Below are 16682 nucleotides of genomic sequence, written 5' to 3'. Positions count from 1 at the left end.
GCAGGGTTCGCAGTCGATCCGAGTAGTCCAACAAATGGTTAAATCCCACTGTACAACAGAGACAACAGGATGAACCATGAGAATAGAGTTTATGCAGGACTGTGTGAACTGCTGCTGCTGCCGCTGCTGCTGCTGCCGCCGCCGCTGCTGCTTGTGTAAAAATAGACGGCAATACATCAAATCCACAGCTTCTGCTGGCTACAATTCATAAAGGAAAAAAAAAAAAAAAAGCAAAAGCAAGCAGCTCCCTGGTAATCTCTGGAGTATAAAGTGAGGTTTGAGGATTTCGGCATGTTTGCATTCCACAAAATGGAGCGTTACCTGAAAGTTCGGGCAACTTGCGAAGCGAGGCAAACTTTCTTTGGACCCCATGGAGAGGAATCCCAAATACAGACCTGCTCAAAGGAACTAACCCTCTGGCTGCGAGCTTGGAATAAGTGCTTAAAATGCTCCCCTCGGGCAACGGGGGAGGGAAAAACAGGTTACAGGCGATGCTTTTTAAATAAGATGTTCATGCCGTAGAGAGCTACCCAGCTAAAGTAAAAACGATACCATGTTCTCCAGTATATTTTTCCTCTCTGGCGGAGCATGCGTGCGGATTCTCAAGTTGTTTTGTCATGTTTTAAATATTTGCAGCTTGCCATTGTATCCACTGATTCCTGTTTGCATATTGTAATTGCTCTTATCTTGTTTTGATTTCTTGGTAAAGTGGAATAGATATGGATAATTCATATGTCCTGTAGCTATTATGAGTCAAGGCTGTAAGTGGATGACTTTCTGGCTCCAAAGTCCTAATTGTTTCTGAGTAGCTGGAGTATCCTGTGGGTTGTTGTCTGGCTTGTAGCATGGGTCTCAGCTGCCGTAAGCTTCATTTTTCCATCATGTATTATTCCTAATGCTGCTAGGAGCTGATTGAGGAACCAGCTTATATGGAAATACTGAAGATTTATTTTAATCACTAGAGTTCCTGCAGTAATTTCAAGCTAGTAACAGAATAGATAATTTATGTCAATGACTTTTTCACAGTGCAGGGGGAAAAAAAAAAAAGAAAAAAAAAAAGGTTTGATCTTAATATTAATTTTGTGGTGGATGGATTAACTGTGTGTAGGATTTTACCAACGTGCTCCTGCATTGCACTTCCTATAGCAATACAGTAGCGTCTGCGTGCTGCTTTGGCTCAGGGGATCACCTTTACTGATCTAAAATATCACAGGCGGCAGGTACCGGAGGCAGCTTTCATTTTTTGAATCATTAATGTTTGCTGTCAACGTAAAATGTATTATATTCTCGCTCACATAATGACAGGACGGCGTGTTGCTTAATAAAGGCCTGCATCACTGTAGCTGATCAGCGTCCCCAGTGCTTCACAGCTTAATGAAGGTGATGTACAGTAAGGTTGCGAAGATTGATAGAGAGAATCCACATGACACACATTCTGTCAAGTCTCTCTTTCTTTCTGGGGTTCATCCCCTTGACTGTTTGAAAAACTTGTTAAAAATGAAACGCAGATTATTTTTTCATTAATATAATTAATATGGCACAAGTCCAGTCTTTTTTTTTTTTTTTTAATTTACCTTCAAAGGCACAAAAACGTCCAAAAGGTTAATGGAGAATTATACTTAATTATAATGATTCATTATCGTCAGTGCAGTTAAGCTAATTTATTGTTTGCGCCTGAACTAAGAGAAAAAAAGTCTGTTGGAGTGAAATAACGCACCGTAATTAGCCTTTTGTGTTTAGTGACTGCTTTATCCTCCTAAATGTTATTATAAAATTAAGGCTATAGTTATGGAATAACTATCATATCAAATAACGGTGGGAAGACACTAAAACGTATGCTAGCAATGCAGGTGCACCTGTTACAGATGTATAGGCAAACGGTAAATATCAGCGTGTCAGATGAGGACAGGTTTAGGACTTGGAGTGTTAAATCTGGCATCATCCAAAGGCCAAATATAAATTAATAACAGGAACACTTGCTACTAATGTGTCTCAGATTAGAAGCATAATGTCATATTCAGAAACATTGATTTTATTATCATGTCAACATTGGCAAGAGCATATATACTTCATTTCAGCAATTAATTTTTTTTAGGTGACATTGCAGTCACTATGGGCAAAGGAAAGCTGCGATGAGCACGATTTTTTTTTTTTAATACCATTGTTTAAGTGACTTCAAAAGCCCACTGTAGGAACTTAAAAATGCAGATTACCAAGAGTAAACATGTTTAAGTAGGTGGTTCACAGAGTGAAGCTATTTTTACAAACGAAAGCAGTAACAGATCAGCAGGATACTTTAGAAGTCTACGGTATCAGTTATACGCTACTGACCTCCACAACACAAACCTGAGAATGATGCTGAGAATCTACCTTTTCAGTCAAAAACTAGATTATCCTTTAATGAGATCAGAGATTTCGGCCAAGCATCAAAAAGGTCATCTCTGCATTATAAGATTGCTGCCGGAAGGTTGTCTCGCAGTAAAGAAGAGGGAACTCTAATTTTTTTCCTTTTTTTTTTCCCCTATGACCAAAATAATGATAAAAAATTGTGCGCAGTGAAAATTACTTAAGTGGGGTTTTGACTTCTTAAAGTTCTGCAGCCCCTTAAATAATAGGAAGAAAAGCAACTGCTATTTCAGAGCCTCATTTTGCAGCCTCTCGGCTCCCTTGCCCCTTGGCCTATTCTGTGATTATCTCGTAGTGTCCTGGTAGACATAGAAGTTGTCTGGTAAATTATAGCTCGCACCAGCTGCACCGAGTCTTTGTGCCAACAGACAAAATCTTTGCTCACGGCTGCGCTGCTGCATCCAGCCCGTGCACTGCAGACGCATGGAGATTCCCAGGGATAAAAACCTCAATGAAATGCACCTTCAGCAGCTCTCCCTTGCATTATTGTAAAAGGCGGTCCTTGAGAGAGTGACATAACTGGTATTGAGCAATTCGCATCCGAGGACACTGTGTTAGTGCCCTACAGACATCTGTCTTCAGAAGGTGGTGCTTTTGGGGTTGACTTCAGTCCAAATAGAAGTTGGGAAATCATTCAAGCCACCCAGTCAACTGACGGGAGTCAAGGAGGACCTGCTGTTGGCTCTCCTTAACAGAGTGCTGGAAATACTCAGGGTGGAAAGACTGAGGCGACTGACTTAGACTCAGTCAACTTTAAATGGCTTTTAACCATTCAGCGCCTGGTGCCTTTGCAGCTTTATGTGTGTTTTGCAGTATACCCATATCAACGTAGATGTTCAGAGATGAGTTACAAGGGTATGTGGTACAGTGCAGGAGGAATTGCTTAATCGAGCAGCATTGACGTATGGGACTCTGCTATTTGCCAGGCTGTTACTATGTGTTTTCCATAATTAGGAAATGGTTTTGGTGGATACTCTAACATTTCAATTGCCATGCTAAAGTGGATGTGTGCTATTAATTTTTTCTTGCTTAGTAGGTCAGTCAATACCCTATCTAACTTCATACTAGCATATAGGTTTATTTGTATTTATCACTACTCTCTTTGTAAGTCGTGGAGACAGAAACATTTTGCACTGCTGAAGAGGATCCATGCAGACTAGACTTTGTTTACTACCTCAAACAAAATGTTTCACAGACCCTCTACGTTAGGATTCCTGAATCAGAGGCTGCCAGAGGAGGAGAACCCGTTTGGTTTGGAACCCTCACTGCAGCCGCTGTCTGGGGACACTTAGGAAACTGGCTGGGCCAATATATGTGTTCACACCAAGCAGGCGAAAGGCTGCGTGAACTAACTATACCTGTCACCCAAAGGTGAATATAGGGATATTTCAGAATGCACTTCTGTTGCCAGGACTCTGACATGGAACTGGGTGGCTGTGGTCTGTGCATCGGGCGCATTGGGGAAGGAGCACAGCAGCATCACTGACCTGTAGTTTTTTGTGTCCGCATGGTAGCCACCATCATGACTGACCTCAAGGATTACGGTGAGGATCTGTAGAAGTGAAAGTGTGACTATCTCCAGCTTGAGCTAGCCTCCAGGGCTGAAGGCTGTAACAGGCTGTGCCTCTTTAACCTGAATGCATCAGGAAATGCGTGACAGACCTTGCCCAGAGGTATTCATCTGTAACTTCTACCTGCACTGGTTTGCTCTGAAGCAGGAGAATAAGGCCGTGCTTTGGCCTCTGCTGTTGGAGTTAATAAAGCTTTGAACACAACTGTTATCAAAGAGTCTAGGGAGAAGGAAAGTCGTTGCCCCTGGACAGAGATGTGATAGAGAAGGCAGCTTATGCCCTACTGTTTCCCCCTCCCCTTTGCATACCTGCATAGAGCTAGCCAGTCTAATACTTAGTGGGTTTTTTTCCCAGAAAACAAAGTCAATTCTAGTGACCCTGTGCCATTGCTTAATCGAGGCTTAATTCTTATCACATGATATTAAAGTTAATAGATTCCTGGTAATTAATGAAACTATTTCGTGTTGCTGTTTCCTGCAGTGTGCTGCTCTGGTTGGCGAAGACCAGCCTCTTTGTCCAGATCTCCCAGAACTTGACCTTTCCGAACTAGATGTGAACGACCTGGACGCAGACAGCTTTCTGGGAGGACTCAAGTGGTACAGCGACCAGTCAGAGATCATCTCCAATCAGTACAGCAATGAACCCGCCAATATATTCGAGGTAAGGCAAGGTGATGCAAGTGCATGTTGCAAAATCCTTGCTTGCTTTTTTTCTAATCTTTTTTAGCCTGGTGGACAACAGTTTTACTATTTTTCCCCCATGCAGGGACAGCAAACGTGGTGATGTGCGTTACGGGTTCTGACAGGCACCCTTAATCCTCATGATCAAAACCAGGCCTGCGATCCGGAGAGAGGGGGGCAAAAAAGCCTTGAAAAGAATTAAATGGAACTTTTGATAGGAAATAGCTAAAGAGTGCCTAGAGCATACTGCCCTGTGGCGTCACGACGAGGAATTGCACAGTTGTCAGCTACAAAGAAAAACAAAAGTCGAAACATGTTTGTTGCCTTCACTTGCATTCCCCGGCAAGCAGCGGAGTGCAGCACAGCAGCTAGATGATAACTAGCTGGAGCATTTCTAATAAAGGTTTTTACCACTCAGAGCCTTACCGTGCAAGGCACTTGCACACAAATTGAGAGGTCCTCGTACTTGATGTATAGGGGAGAAAAAGAATGGATGTGGCAGAGAAGGCAGCGAGGGCTGTCAGTAGCTCAGGAACTAGCACATCGTTTGGGGTGTTTCATAGATCTCCTGGTGGAGAGCAGTCCTAAAGTAGAAGTTGAAGGGTGGTAGAGAGATTTAAATGTTTTCTTCACAATTCTGCCTTGAGGATCAGGGTGTACGAGAGGAGGGTTACTGTCTCTTTATCTCTGTCTCCAGTCGTCTTTCTTTTGTTGTGTAAAGCCTTCATGATTCTCCGCCTCGTAGTTATGGGGCAGCCATGCCCCTCCTGAACCCTAACCTCCTTCCCTCCTTGATGACAGGAGATGCCATAGATCGTCCACTCGCTGGGAAATTGGACAATAAATTGATTAGTTGGCAGGAAGACCTTGTGCAACAGCAAGCCACGGGTGCTGCCTCTCATGCGGCAGGTGCCACAGCTCCCGGAAGTATGGCTGGCCTGCTGGCGTGGGGAGGCCCCAAATGATCCCAGTGGAGTTTACGGGCTGGAAAAGATTAACTGAAACAGTATAGTAAAATGCTTACCTAAGATGTCCTGAATGAAATTCTTCTTTTTTTGTATAAAGCACTAAACCCACGGAGATCTCCCGGATGCAGATGAAGTTACTCTGGATTTATACCAGTGTAACTGAGAGTAGAAACTGGTCCTCTCTGTTCAATTTCTATCATTTACACCCAAGCAACTTGGAATGCATTTTATTCAAATCAAAATGAAATTAGCCCTGCAAAGCCCTGTGCTTAGGCCCTCTTTTTTCATTAGTTGTGTAATGTTCCGCGCCTTGTTTTACAAAGTTTCCAAACCCTGTCTTGTTCTTGAATTGCAGTTGTACCGCCTCAGGCAGGGTAGTGTAGGTTTGGATGGTCAGTAGCAGGGAGGCAGGGGGCAGGGGACACATTTGCAGCTAGCGTGGTAGAGAGCGACTTTGCCTTTTTTATAACCAAGGAGATCTATTTTTCCTCATTCATTAAAAGCCAAATGCAGAGGCATTTTCCTTTTGGAAAAATCAGTTGAAGATGCAGACTTTCAAAGTATAAGTTCCAGATAAGTAATATGATTAAGCATCTACCAACTCTAAACACACAAATTGTTCCAGTAAAACCAGTGGAACTTGACCACAGGCTTTTTGCTTGCTCTGTGAGTAACTGCCTGGCTGCACTGGTGGCCACAGCTGCCGAGTACAAAATTGTCTCGGAGAGGTAGTGATGATTCCTCTACACACCTTGTATAGGAACTGTCACTTCCTATATGAGACAATTCCCGTTCTGAAAATCAAAGCGTGTTGCAAACAGCAAGACCAGATAGGCTTGTACTTAACCTCATTGGGAGATGGTGACATGAGGTACTGGTCATTACATGTAACCTCTCACAGGCACGTTTGTGTGCGTCTGAGGATGAGCAGCCCCAGTGTGAAGAAATATGTGGTATGCAGCTGGGGGAATGCATGTAGGCAGCAACTAATAGGTCAGAAATAATGGTTTGGAAATGAAATACGCCGCTGCTTTCCTAACAGGCAAATTCTGTTGTCCTCTTTGCAAATGCCTGGATTTCCTCACACTCATTGGCTGCAGTTGCAGGCTGCATCGCTGTCTCTGACAGCACAGCTTGGCCCATACTTACCTATAGGGACAAGTTGTGCTCTAGTAGCATTTTGCAATACTGCACACAAAATTAGACTATTTTCAGCTTCGTAGTCTGTTATGTTTACATTTCTTGGTTGCTTGGCCTAGGAAGATGGGAATGAAACAGTTATTTTCTCCTCCCATACATTAACCCTGTCCCCATTCTCCATCATGCAGCTGGATAACTTGCACTATTTCTCGCCTCTGCCGCTATGTAATGTGACGACTGGGGGTGCTCAAGAACAGAAGATGTCTTCTTCCTCCAGAGACTATCTCACATACTCTGCGAGGAACTATTTGTTTTAGCTGAGAGAATGGAAGTTTTGTGCAGTTTCCCATTTGGTAACCTCTAGATTTTTCCATATTGATCTGCATTGGCTTTTCTTTTTAAGGAAAATAACTTTTTTTTTTTTCTCTTTTTCTCTCATATCATCATGGAAGTAGCATGTTTTACCTAACTTAAGCTTCCAGATGAGGCCTTGTCATACAAAAATAGAAAAACAGTCTGTTTGGGGTGGAAGGGAAAGAACTAATATGGCAAACAAATGTCAGGAAGTACAAGAGCAACGTTAATTGCACAAGCCATACAGTTTTAATTGCCAAACCTAACCTTGAATGAAGCACACTCTCCTTTGAGGTATTAATGCAGTACATGTGGCATGGTCTAGGTGAGGGCCAGTGTTCAAAAGCCCTTCACAAAGTTCCTGGATGTCTCTGGTGCACTTTTTTTTAAGAAAGGTTTGTATTTCAGAAAGTGAATTTTCAAGCTTTCTGCAAATCGTGTTCCTGGAAGCTTGCTTAAGCTGAGCACCCACAAGCTTAGACACTCCCAGTGACACTGGGAGTCTCACCGACTAGAAATTATTAATAGTTCTAGTAGCAACCAGGAGCCAAGCAAGATAAAGGTCCAATTAGTCTAGATAGTATGTAACTGTTGAGTATAAATCCCTGCTCTCATCCACTTAGGTGTGATGAGATACTGGCCTTCACCCTGGTGCTAAAATACACTAGTATTTTGTAGACACACCTAATTCATCACTGCGTTATTCTACTCACATGCCAGTCTAACTGTAATAGTCCCAAATCAAGCCTGTACCATCTGCCCCAGTGCGGAGGCTCTTCTTATCAATGTGTGTACATATGCCTATTATCAATCAAGTTGATTTCTTTCTATTCAGAGCTTGATCATTTCTGTTTTTCACCTAGTTTTCTTTGTCTGTTGTTCTGACTACTGGAAAGATAAAATGAAGGAGTTCTGGCCCCTCAGGGCACTGTCTATTGACACAAGTTCATGCAAGTAAATAGTTAACAAGTCACTCAAGACCAGTTATTTAGGTGGTTCACTGCATCATTCACTTTCATGATTTGGTTTTGTGAAGAACTAGACTTTAAAAAATTGTATTTGTAAAAAACTGATTTGGCTACTTCTAGAAAATCAAAATGGTTAGTTTTTCGTTCTCAAAGCCAATGCTATGTGAAAACATGAACAACCATACAACTTAATGTGGCACAAGTGAGAAGGCTTTTTGATCACGAAAACTGTTGTCCCCTGAAACTTCTTCAAATATACTGTACCCTATCATGTAAGATTAGTCATATTTAAAATTATTTATGGCCCATGCCTAGAATTATGGAGAGAGAACATGTCTATGGTGGATATATCTCTTTGTTGGCATTGCTTACAAATAACTCAACTGATGTTAAGAGAAAATGCAGCCCATAGATAGGCAATAACCTGTTAAAGTGTAATGACCTTGTGTAAAATCAGAAAGATTTGTAAGTGTGGTATTCTCATACTTGGCAAAACACTTTTTTTAGCCTTTAAAAAGACTTCAGAAAACCCACATTGCTTGCCCTTCTGTGGATTTCATTTATTTACATAATTCTGTATTCCAGAGAGATGCTCATCATATTTCATGACTTTATTTTTAATTGTTTTGCATAGGTGTAGCCCAGGTTACTTTTCAAGACTGTGCTATGTGCTGTGTATTTGGAAAGCCTAAATAGGCTACTATGTTTTATTGTAGGCTGCCAAAAAACGCTGTATTACAAGCAATGAGAATGTGGGGAGAGAAGGAGATGCATAATGAAATGCATACTGTCTTGCCCCTGGCAGCAGGGAAATTCATGGAGATAAATGATTTCTTATTTATTTGGAAGGGTTTGCATCAGGAAGATGATGAGGGTAGAGGGGAGCCTTAAACATCACCAGGGTAATTTGCATTGGTTCACATTATAAACTCCCTTATGTACTGTGGTGCAGCCAGACTCTTTCACTATTTCAGGTTATTCATTCAAGGTTTGCAGCCAGATTGATTAATGAATTACCAGATCTTGCGTAAAATGACTTGGCCTGACTTTTAAACAACCACCAATGTTTTCTTTGCCAGTCTTGTGACTGGTGTTAATGGGTTTCCAGAGAGCTGAGCCTATATAGACTTTCTGTACTGGCCTCCCCTAGCATTTTTTCCACTTTTTAATTTTCTCCAAAACTAGTAGCCCAGGGCAGGCAGTTCAAGGAGATATAATCTCAGGGAAAAAAAGACATAGTAGTCAAATCCTTGATGGCTGATGCCCTTCAGTGCCAAATCAGCATGATTTATCATAGCCATCTATTCAGCACAACAGAGGCTGGAGGTGAGCTGCATGGTGTACCTCACACAATATGCATAACTAGAGCTCTGAACTTTGAAGGAAAGCCTCAGAGCTATTTGCAAAGTGCTGGTGCTTAGTGAATACTAAATTACATTTAGGAAATAGTCTACTGCTACCAGTTATACTTCATTTTTATTCTTGACACAGACACCTAAATCAGAGAACAGTAACATTTCAGAGATTATGGTAGCAGTTTGGGTATGTTCCAACACTATAATAGGATCAGAATTTTAAGGCCTTTTTTATTATTACCAATAGTCACTTAGTTTCTACTGCAGCGTACTTTGTAGGGAATTACAGCTTTTACTAAAAAGATTAAAATGCTATTATGCAAATGATTGCAGTATGTTATTATGTTTACAAATTAACATCCATGGCTCAACACACAAATTAACTAACTATTCCATCTATATTATTAAGGATTTAATAAAGTAACTGTTGATAAAAATGAGGAGCTTGGAACAGTTAATAGGAACTGATTGTGATTTAACATAGAACTTAAACATTGTGTTTAATGTTCTAGATGGTATAATGGCAGAATAAAGCTTATCAAAGTGCTTAAAAGAACTGAGATTGGGTGAATGGCATAGCAGCATGTCTGAGGCCTCAGAGAGCACAACTAAGTAGCTCTGGGCAGTAATGTAGAGTGGGCAGCACATTGGTGAATCTGAAGGTAGCACAGGACCATCTCGTGTCAACATGTAGTTTCCTGCTCTAATAAGTAGGGTTTTTTGAAATTCAGATTCATACACATTGAATGTTTCACATGATAAGCACACATAGGGTACTTGGGAACCTGCGTCCCTCTAAAATGCATCCTGCAATGAAATGCTTCTATGGCAAATGGAATTTCATTGCAGAGTATCGCTGTATGGCAAAACAGGGGAAGGCTGAGTTCAGGCTGAGATGACTTTACAAACAGCACTGCAAATTGCTATTCCTAGCAGTTCATAAGAGATCATAAAAGCAAACAGATAAGAGCTACTGAGGTCCTAGAGAAATGAATGTACAGTATGTGGTTACAGGATAGATTTAGTACGGAAACAGACAACATTGTAGGTTTAATACAACAATAAACATAAAAGGCAAAAGATGCAGATTTGGGATAGGAAACTTTATAAGAACAATAAAAGGTAACAATGTGTCATAAAAACCGCTTGTGAGACTAGAAGAAAGACCCTCAGTTCCAGGGGAAGAAAATAGCGGAGGCTGAGTGAAAGTGCCAGAATTTTTATATTCCTAATGGAGCAATGTCACATTTCTTGTGTGTTTGAATGCGTTACCTTTTCCAGTGTCTCTGGCCTGACTCAGATTTCTCCATCTACTAAATAGGAGACCAGCACAATAACATTACATCTATGGGGATGATGTATGTGAACTATAATCTATGACTAGCTATGCTGACATTTAAAAAGGCTCAAGCAGTAAGTGGAATTTATTTTACTCGAACCAGCTGCTATGTAATTGGGAAGAGTTTATGCAAATGCTCTGTATCTAGTGTTAGCAAGGTGTGCTGCTGCTTCCTTTTCTTTCCTGCTTGGACAAACTACAAACTGTCGAAACACGTCTCTGTTTTAATGCAGGAACCTTGCATGTTGGTTGAAGCCTTCAGGCAGGAAAGAAGCCCCAATTGAGCAAAAAACAATTGCTTTGAGAGCTTATTGTTTGATGTATGAGGCCACCAAGACCATTCCCCAGGCACGCAATCAAAACGCAACTGATCCCCTTCACAGTCCCATTAAAGAGGTATTTCACCTGGAGCAGCCATGGCTTGAGATACTCATCGTGTCTCTGCTCTGCTGAGCACCTGTCCTTTTTACAAGAGGGAAGACTAACTCTCACCAGAACAGTAGTAAGCTAATTAGGTCATTAGACAAATGTCTTGGCCCATGTTAAAACCAGCACTTGAGGACACTGTGTTACACTCTGTTCCCACTGGCTACATACCTAAATACAAACTGGTGTCAGCTGCCATACACACCAAAATGTAATAGCCTCCTTTCACAGAGGTCATCTTAAATCCACTTTGGTCACAGTCACACTCCACATCTGTTTTAGTGAGATGCAGCTTCTTAAGGTGGCATTTGGACTTCATAAGCACGCAAACAACCAAGCTATAAATTGCTACTGCTGGAGTTATTTTGAATAAGTGTATACTGTTTCATATTTATAATGGTGAGGCTTCATAATATTCGCACTGAATATATAACACAGATCAGTTCAACAAGCATGAAATTGTATGTTGTCAACTTGTCACATAAATAGAGCCATATTCTAGCTTACGATAATGTTGAACTAAATATTTTCTCCCTAGAACTGCAGAGAGGGTCACAAAAAAGTGGGACAGTGGCTCTGTCTTTTGTTAGAAAAACATTCCCAGAGTCATTGCTAGTGGGAAGTAAATATTTCTGATAACACCCTTCTGTTTTTTTCTTCCCCGTTTGCTTAACAACAGCAACAGAAAGTTTGCCTTTCTTGGACAAATGCTAATTGGCTAAACTGTTAAATTTATTTCCCTTAATGGTTTTATTTCTAGTATAACCTCTTTCCTTTTTTTTTTATTGTTGCTATTTTTGCACTGTGCATCATTGCTAATTGCTACTAAATGCTCCATCTTAACCCTGGCATGCTCTTCCCCTGCTGCCCCATCCCACTTAACATTAACTCAGGCCCATGCCATTACAGAAGGATAAAATCATAGCAAGGCTTAATTTAGGAATTTTTTTTCTTAGTGCTGCTAATCTATTGTGCATGTGTACGTCAGGAGAAGGAAATTGCACGGAGCAAATTTTTTGCAGGGAGAAAGTTTTGGTATTGGATTATGTCGAACAATTTGTTTTCCCCATGAGCAGAAAAAAATACAAGGAAGAGTATGTGTGTGTATGTGTGTCTGCGAAAGCTTATCCACTTGTAGCTCTTGTTATTCTACAGTGGTTAATAGTCAGATGCACCAGAAATTTGCAACCTTTTCTGGAAGAGTGCCCCAGCCAGCTTTTTGGGCCTTTTTTTCTCCAGTGTCTGGGTTTTATTTTGATAGCTTTGTGCAGGTGCATACGGGATCCTAAAGCCTGTGTTTGCAAGTGACAGACTGCAGCATCGGCACGCACAGGCATCTATGCACGCTCAGCCACGCAGACTGGTTTCAGGTCTCTGTGGAAATCAGCCCCTTTGCAACACATAGTTGGTGGCTTTGGCTGAGTTTTCTGTTCTGACACAACAGAGCAACAGCGTTTCTTCATAATGATTGAGAAATTAATTAGCACTTTGTGGTGGTGATGAGTCTGAAGGGCCATGATTGGAGTTTGCTTTTTACCACATGCAGTAATCACTGAGTTTTGTTTATGAAAGCACAAAACCAAAACCTATTGAGATTTTGGTGTTGTCATGAAGCCTGAGCTGTGTGGCGCTCTGGAATAATACTTCAATTTCCTCACACACATCTGTGCTTTTGTGCTTTACTGTGAGTAACACAATGGGGTGCTGGTCCATAATGGGTACTTCTAATCACTAAGACGATAATCAGAACAACAGAGTATTTTCTGTGAGAAGCCGTGGTGGCAGCCTTGGGCAAGTGTTGTTGACTTGTTGATTTATGACAGCTTTGAGTTGCCTGAACTGCTCACAGCCATCTAGCTCATCACATGAAGTTCAGGAGGATCAGCCCTTCTGAGCACATTACAGGGTTAGAGGTGTCAAACGGGCGGAGAGAACTTCCTACACCTCTACACTTCAGTCTGCTCTATCTGCCCCTTGAGGGCTCAGCGATATTAAATCTTTATAGGGATTTGGAGGGGCAGTCCATCAAGTGGTCTGATGGACTGCAGATCTCTCCTACAGGAGATATGCTTGTGTGAAAATAGAGAAATTGGGTGGAAAACTTGTTTCTCACCCAAGAGATTACTTGCAAGGAAGTGATGATAACTTGGTTATCTGGAGGATTGGTCTGGTTAGAGGAATGTTCTGCTTCCCCGTGAGCTGCTAGAAGAAACAATGGTAGTTTCTCCTGGAGGGAACTCAAAATTGTTTCTGAAAGTACTCCTAAACCTTTGTGAAAAAAACAATTGTTGTTCTCCCAAGTTGCTGTTTAAGCAGTGACATAATAATTCAGGAGCTGCATCAGAGAGCGCAGGTAATAAACATTAGGGAAGTGAGACTTCTTACTGGGATTTTGACTTTGGTGAGAACGCTGCAAGCTTGCACGTTTCCACAGAGCAGTCAGTGACCCTAAGTGAAAAGCAGGTATGATGAGAGTTTTAAAAGTTTTCTAGTGTTCAGGATTTATTTCTTTTTTTAAATATGCATCAGTTGACTTGCTGCATCTAGCTATAATGTGCTCCAGGCTGCCAGGCCCTGTGGGTTGAGACTGAGTGAAGAGGACCTTGGGTCTGTTGTCTCCACTTCAGGAGGCCTTGTTGGTGAGGTGTGGGCAGCCAGGTAATGCAGGTGACAGTGTGGTTGGCAAAGGGTGAAGAATGAACTTGGAGCAGGGGAGGGCTTCACTGAATCACCAAATGGTTGAAGTGGGAAGGGACCTTGGGAGTTCATTTAGTCCAACCCCACCTGCTCGGGCAGGGCCACCTAGAGCAGGAAGTTGAGGAATTATTTCCGTGTGCCTCTGCTGCTGCTTCTCCTCCCTTAAAATGACACTCTATTAGGACTGGTAATGAGTTCCTGATCCCATCTGGAAAATCTTATGCTGTAGTCTTAAGCAACTATAGAATCTCCAGGAGGCATGTCTGTATATAGCAAGAAGCCCATCACGGCCAAATCCTAGTTTTCAGAGGAAGATGGGTGGCTATGAAAAGTGTTCTCAGTCTGGCCTCGGTTTTCATGTCAAATTTTCATATAAGGAAACCTGCCTCTTGGGCTAGTCTTAGCTTACACAGGTCCTTAGCTTGTCTATTTTCACAGGCTTGTCAGACTGGTGAAATCTCAAAATTGTCAGGTAAAAAAGGATGCATATGCAATTATTTTAATAAACAAAAACCTAAGTGCATGCTTATTGACATCTGGTTGGATGTGCCCTGTAAGGCATTTGACCCTCCGGGCATGCACAAAAGGAGCAAGAGGCTTTTATTTCTACCTGTCTGGGGGAAACTTATGCATTTTTTAAATTCTTTTTCTGATTTTGTGTTTGCTTTACTTTTTCCCCTCACCAGGACTGGTGTGGATTTTCTTGGCTGTATTGACTGTCCTTAAAAGCCCAACAAGCGCTCTTCACACTAGTATGAAGATATCAGGCAAAACACCACCAATTGTCACCTCAATTGCATCTGGAGAAAAGCCAGAAAAACTTGTGCTTTTTTTTTCTAAGGCATAGGAGAATATCGCATGGTCCTTAACGCTACAGAGACATTCATCCATTTCCAGTGAAAGGGTGTCAAACTGCTGCTGCTTGTATGTGATGGGAGTGTTGCCATCTCTTGTCATTTTCTTTGCTGTTGATCCCTCGTATAGGAAGGGTCAGGTCAAATGCCTCTCTGGAGACCAAGTCTCCCATTTGCAGCAGGAAATCTCTTGGGCAGAGAGGATAACGTTACAAAACAGAGGCTAACATTACAAAACAGCTCTGCTGCCTCTGGCACAGTCTAGAGCATCACAGACCAATAACTCCTATCATGTCACTCTTGCAGCACCTTATTATCTATGTTTTTCTGTAAATCCAATCTGAGACTGTCATTACCAGTTTCAGGTAGGTGAACACCATCTGGGTGAAATAACCATGTGCCAGTGATGGGCTGGAGGGGGCTCTTGTTAGTTAATCATCCCTACCTTCCCTTTGATGAGTTAATTTGTCTGTTGAGCCATGGAGGAGCCCCCAAGAGCTCCCAGGAGCCCCTTGTTAAAATTCTGCCGACAAATGGGAAGATAGGGATGATTTCACTCTTTTTGCTGGAGCCCATGCTATCTATGATATTGCTAAATCATCCATAATGCATAACTTTTATGCAATCTTTTTGTTACAGTTCTGGCAGCACATTACTTCTTTGTGCATTTACTTTTTAAACATTGTCACTGGATACCTAACCCCTGAAAATCTCATCCCATGAATTAAGGTTAATTGCAGTACTTCCATGTGGCCTTTTAGTAGCTGGCATGCCAGGTTCCTTGGCTGTGATGCCGGACCATACTCGTCTTAATTTTTTTTTTTTTCCTCAGTTACTAAACACCATCTTTATTTACTTGTCTCGTGGTAATGCCTAATAGTCTCTTTGTATGTACTAGTGACCATCCCATCCCTGTTTTATGGTGTGTGCTTTGAAGTCCTTGGAAGGAGCAACGGTAGTGAAAGAAGAAAAGAGCTGGTCCTTGGGGCTTTTGAGTGAAGATACAAACTCAGGTTATTCTTCCTTCAGGGGCCTGGGAGCACTGCTGTCTAACCAGGCTCCTCTTCCTCCCAGCCAGCTGGAAACAGTTACAGCCTGCTGAGCTTGCCCAGCCCAGGGAATAAAGTGGTAACCTACAACACAGCTAGGAGATGCTAGCTTGAAGTTGCAGTTGTGTCAACATGATTTGGAACTACCAAACCTGCGGAGAAGCTGCCTTAAGTAGTACCTCCCAACATGGAGACTTGTTTATCTCCAGACCTGAGAAAAAGAATTAAATTTAAAAAAAATTAAAACAAACAAACAAACAAAATCCCCCAAAAGACTAGGAAGCTAAGAAATACTGTTATTTGGAAGATGCTCTGCTCCCTTTTTAACTAGTCAGACAGGGCTTGTTAGCTCTGATATAGTGTTGTTACAGCCAGATCAGGACTAGCTCTTGCAAGGCTGTAAGCCTGCCTCTGCATAGTGCTGATGGGTGCTGTGGGTGGATTTATTAGCTTTCGCTCAATATTGATGTTTCTCCTAGGCTCTGTTCTGAGAGAGAGCAAACCTCTCCTGCAGAAACACAGGGAAAGTGATGGAGGGACACAGGAATAAATCTGGAAGAGTCAGGTGGCATCCTACCAGGCTATGAGCTCTGGCTAGAGGCAACCATAATGTTACCAAGCAAGTTCCTGCAGAGTTAGTCATCATCTCTGTATTGTGTTTTCAAAACTGGGTTGGGAAGGATTATTTGGCTGTGTCCTGTACAGACCCAAATGATGTCCAAGAATCTGCACTCTGCTGTGACTGCCTGGGGAGCTTCCCCAGAGTACCAGGGAGCAGGAATCATGTCAGGGTCTCCACACTGAGTCAGTTCAAGTCCCCTATGGTCAGAGCTAATAGGCCACAGAAGGGCTGATTCTCCACTGGACCACCAGCA

The 16682-nt window shown here is 42.0% G+C and overlaps 1 protein-coding gene across 2 annotated transcripts in view; it reads left to right on the top strand.

Annotated features, from left to right (window-relative positions):
* The window catches only part of PPARGC1A (PPARG coactivator 1 alpha), a 374024-nt gene that overhangs the window by 307883 nt on the left and 49459 nt on the right, over positions 1-16682 (top strand). For both annotated transcript variants that reach the window (XM_075023868.1, XM_075023878.1), the window contains exon 2: positions 4458-4637. In XM_075023868.1, coding sequence (XP_074879969.1) covers positions 4458-4637 — 180 coding nt within the window. The remainder of the gene's footprint in view (positions 1-4457; positions 4638-16682) is intronic.

This window comes from Buteo buteo, chromosome 1, assembly GCF_964188355.1.
Source record: "Buteo buteo chromosome 1, bButBut1.hap1.1, whole genome shotgun sequence".
Taxonomy (NCBI): domain Eukaryota; kingdom Metazoa; phylum Chordata; class Aves; order Accipitriformes; family Accipitridae; genus Buteo; species Buteo buteo.
The sequence above is the reverse complement of the archived record's forward strand: the minus strand, read 5'-3'. Positions and strand labels throughout refer to the sequence as shown.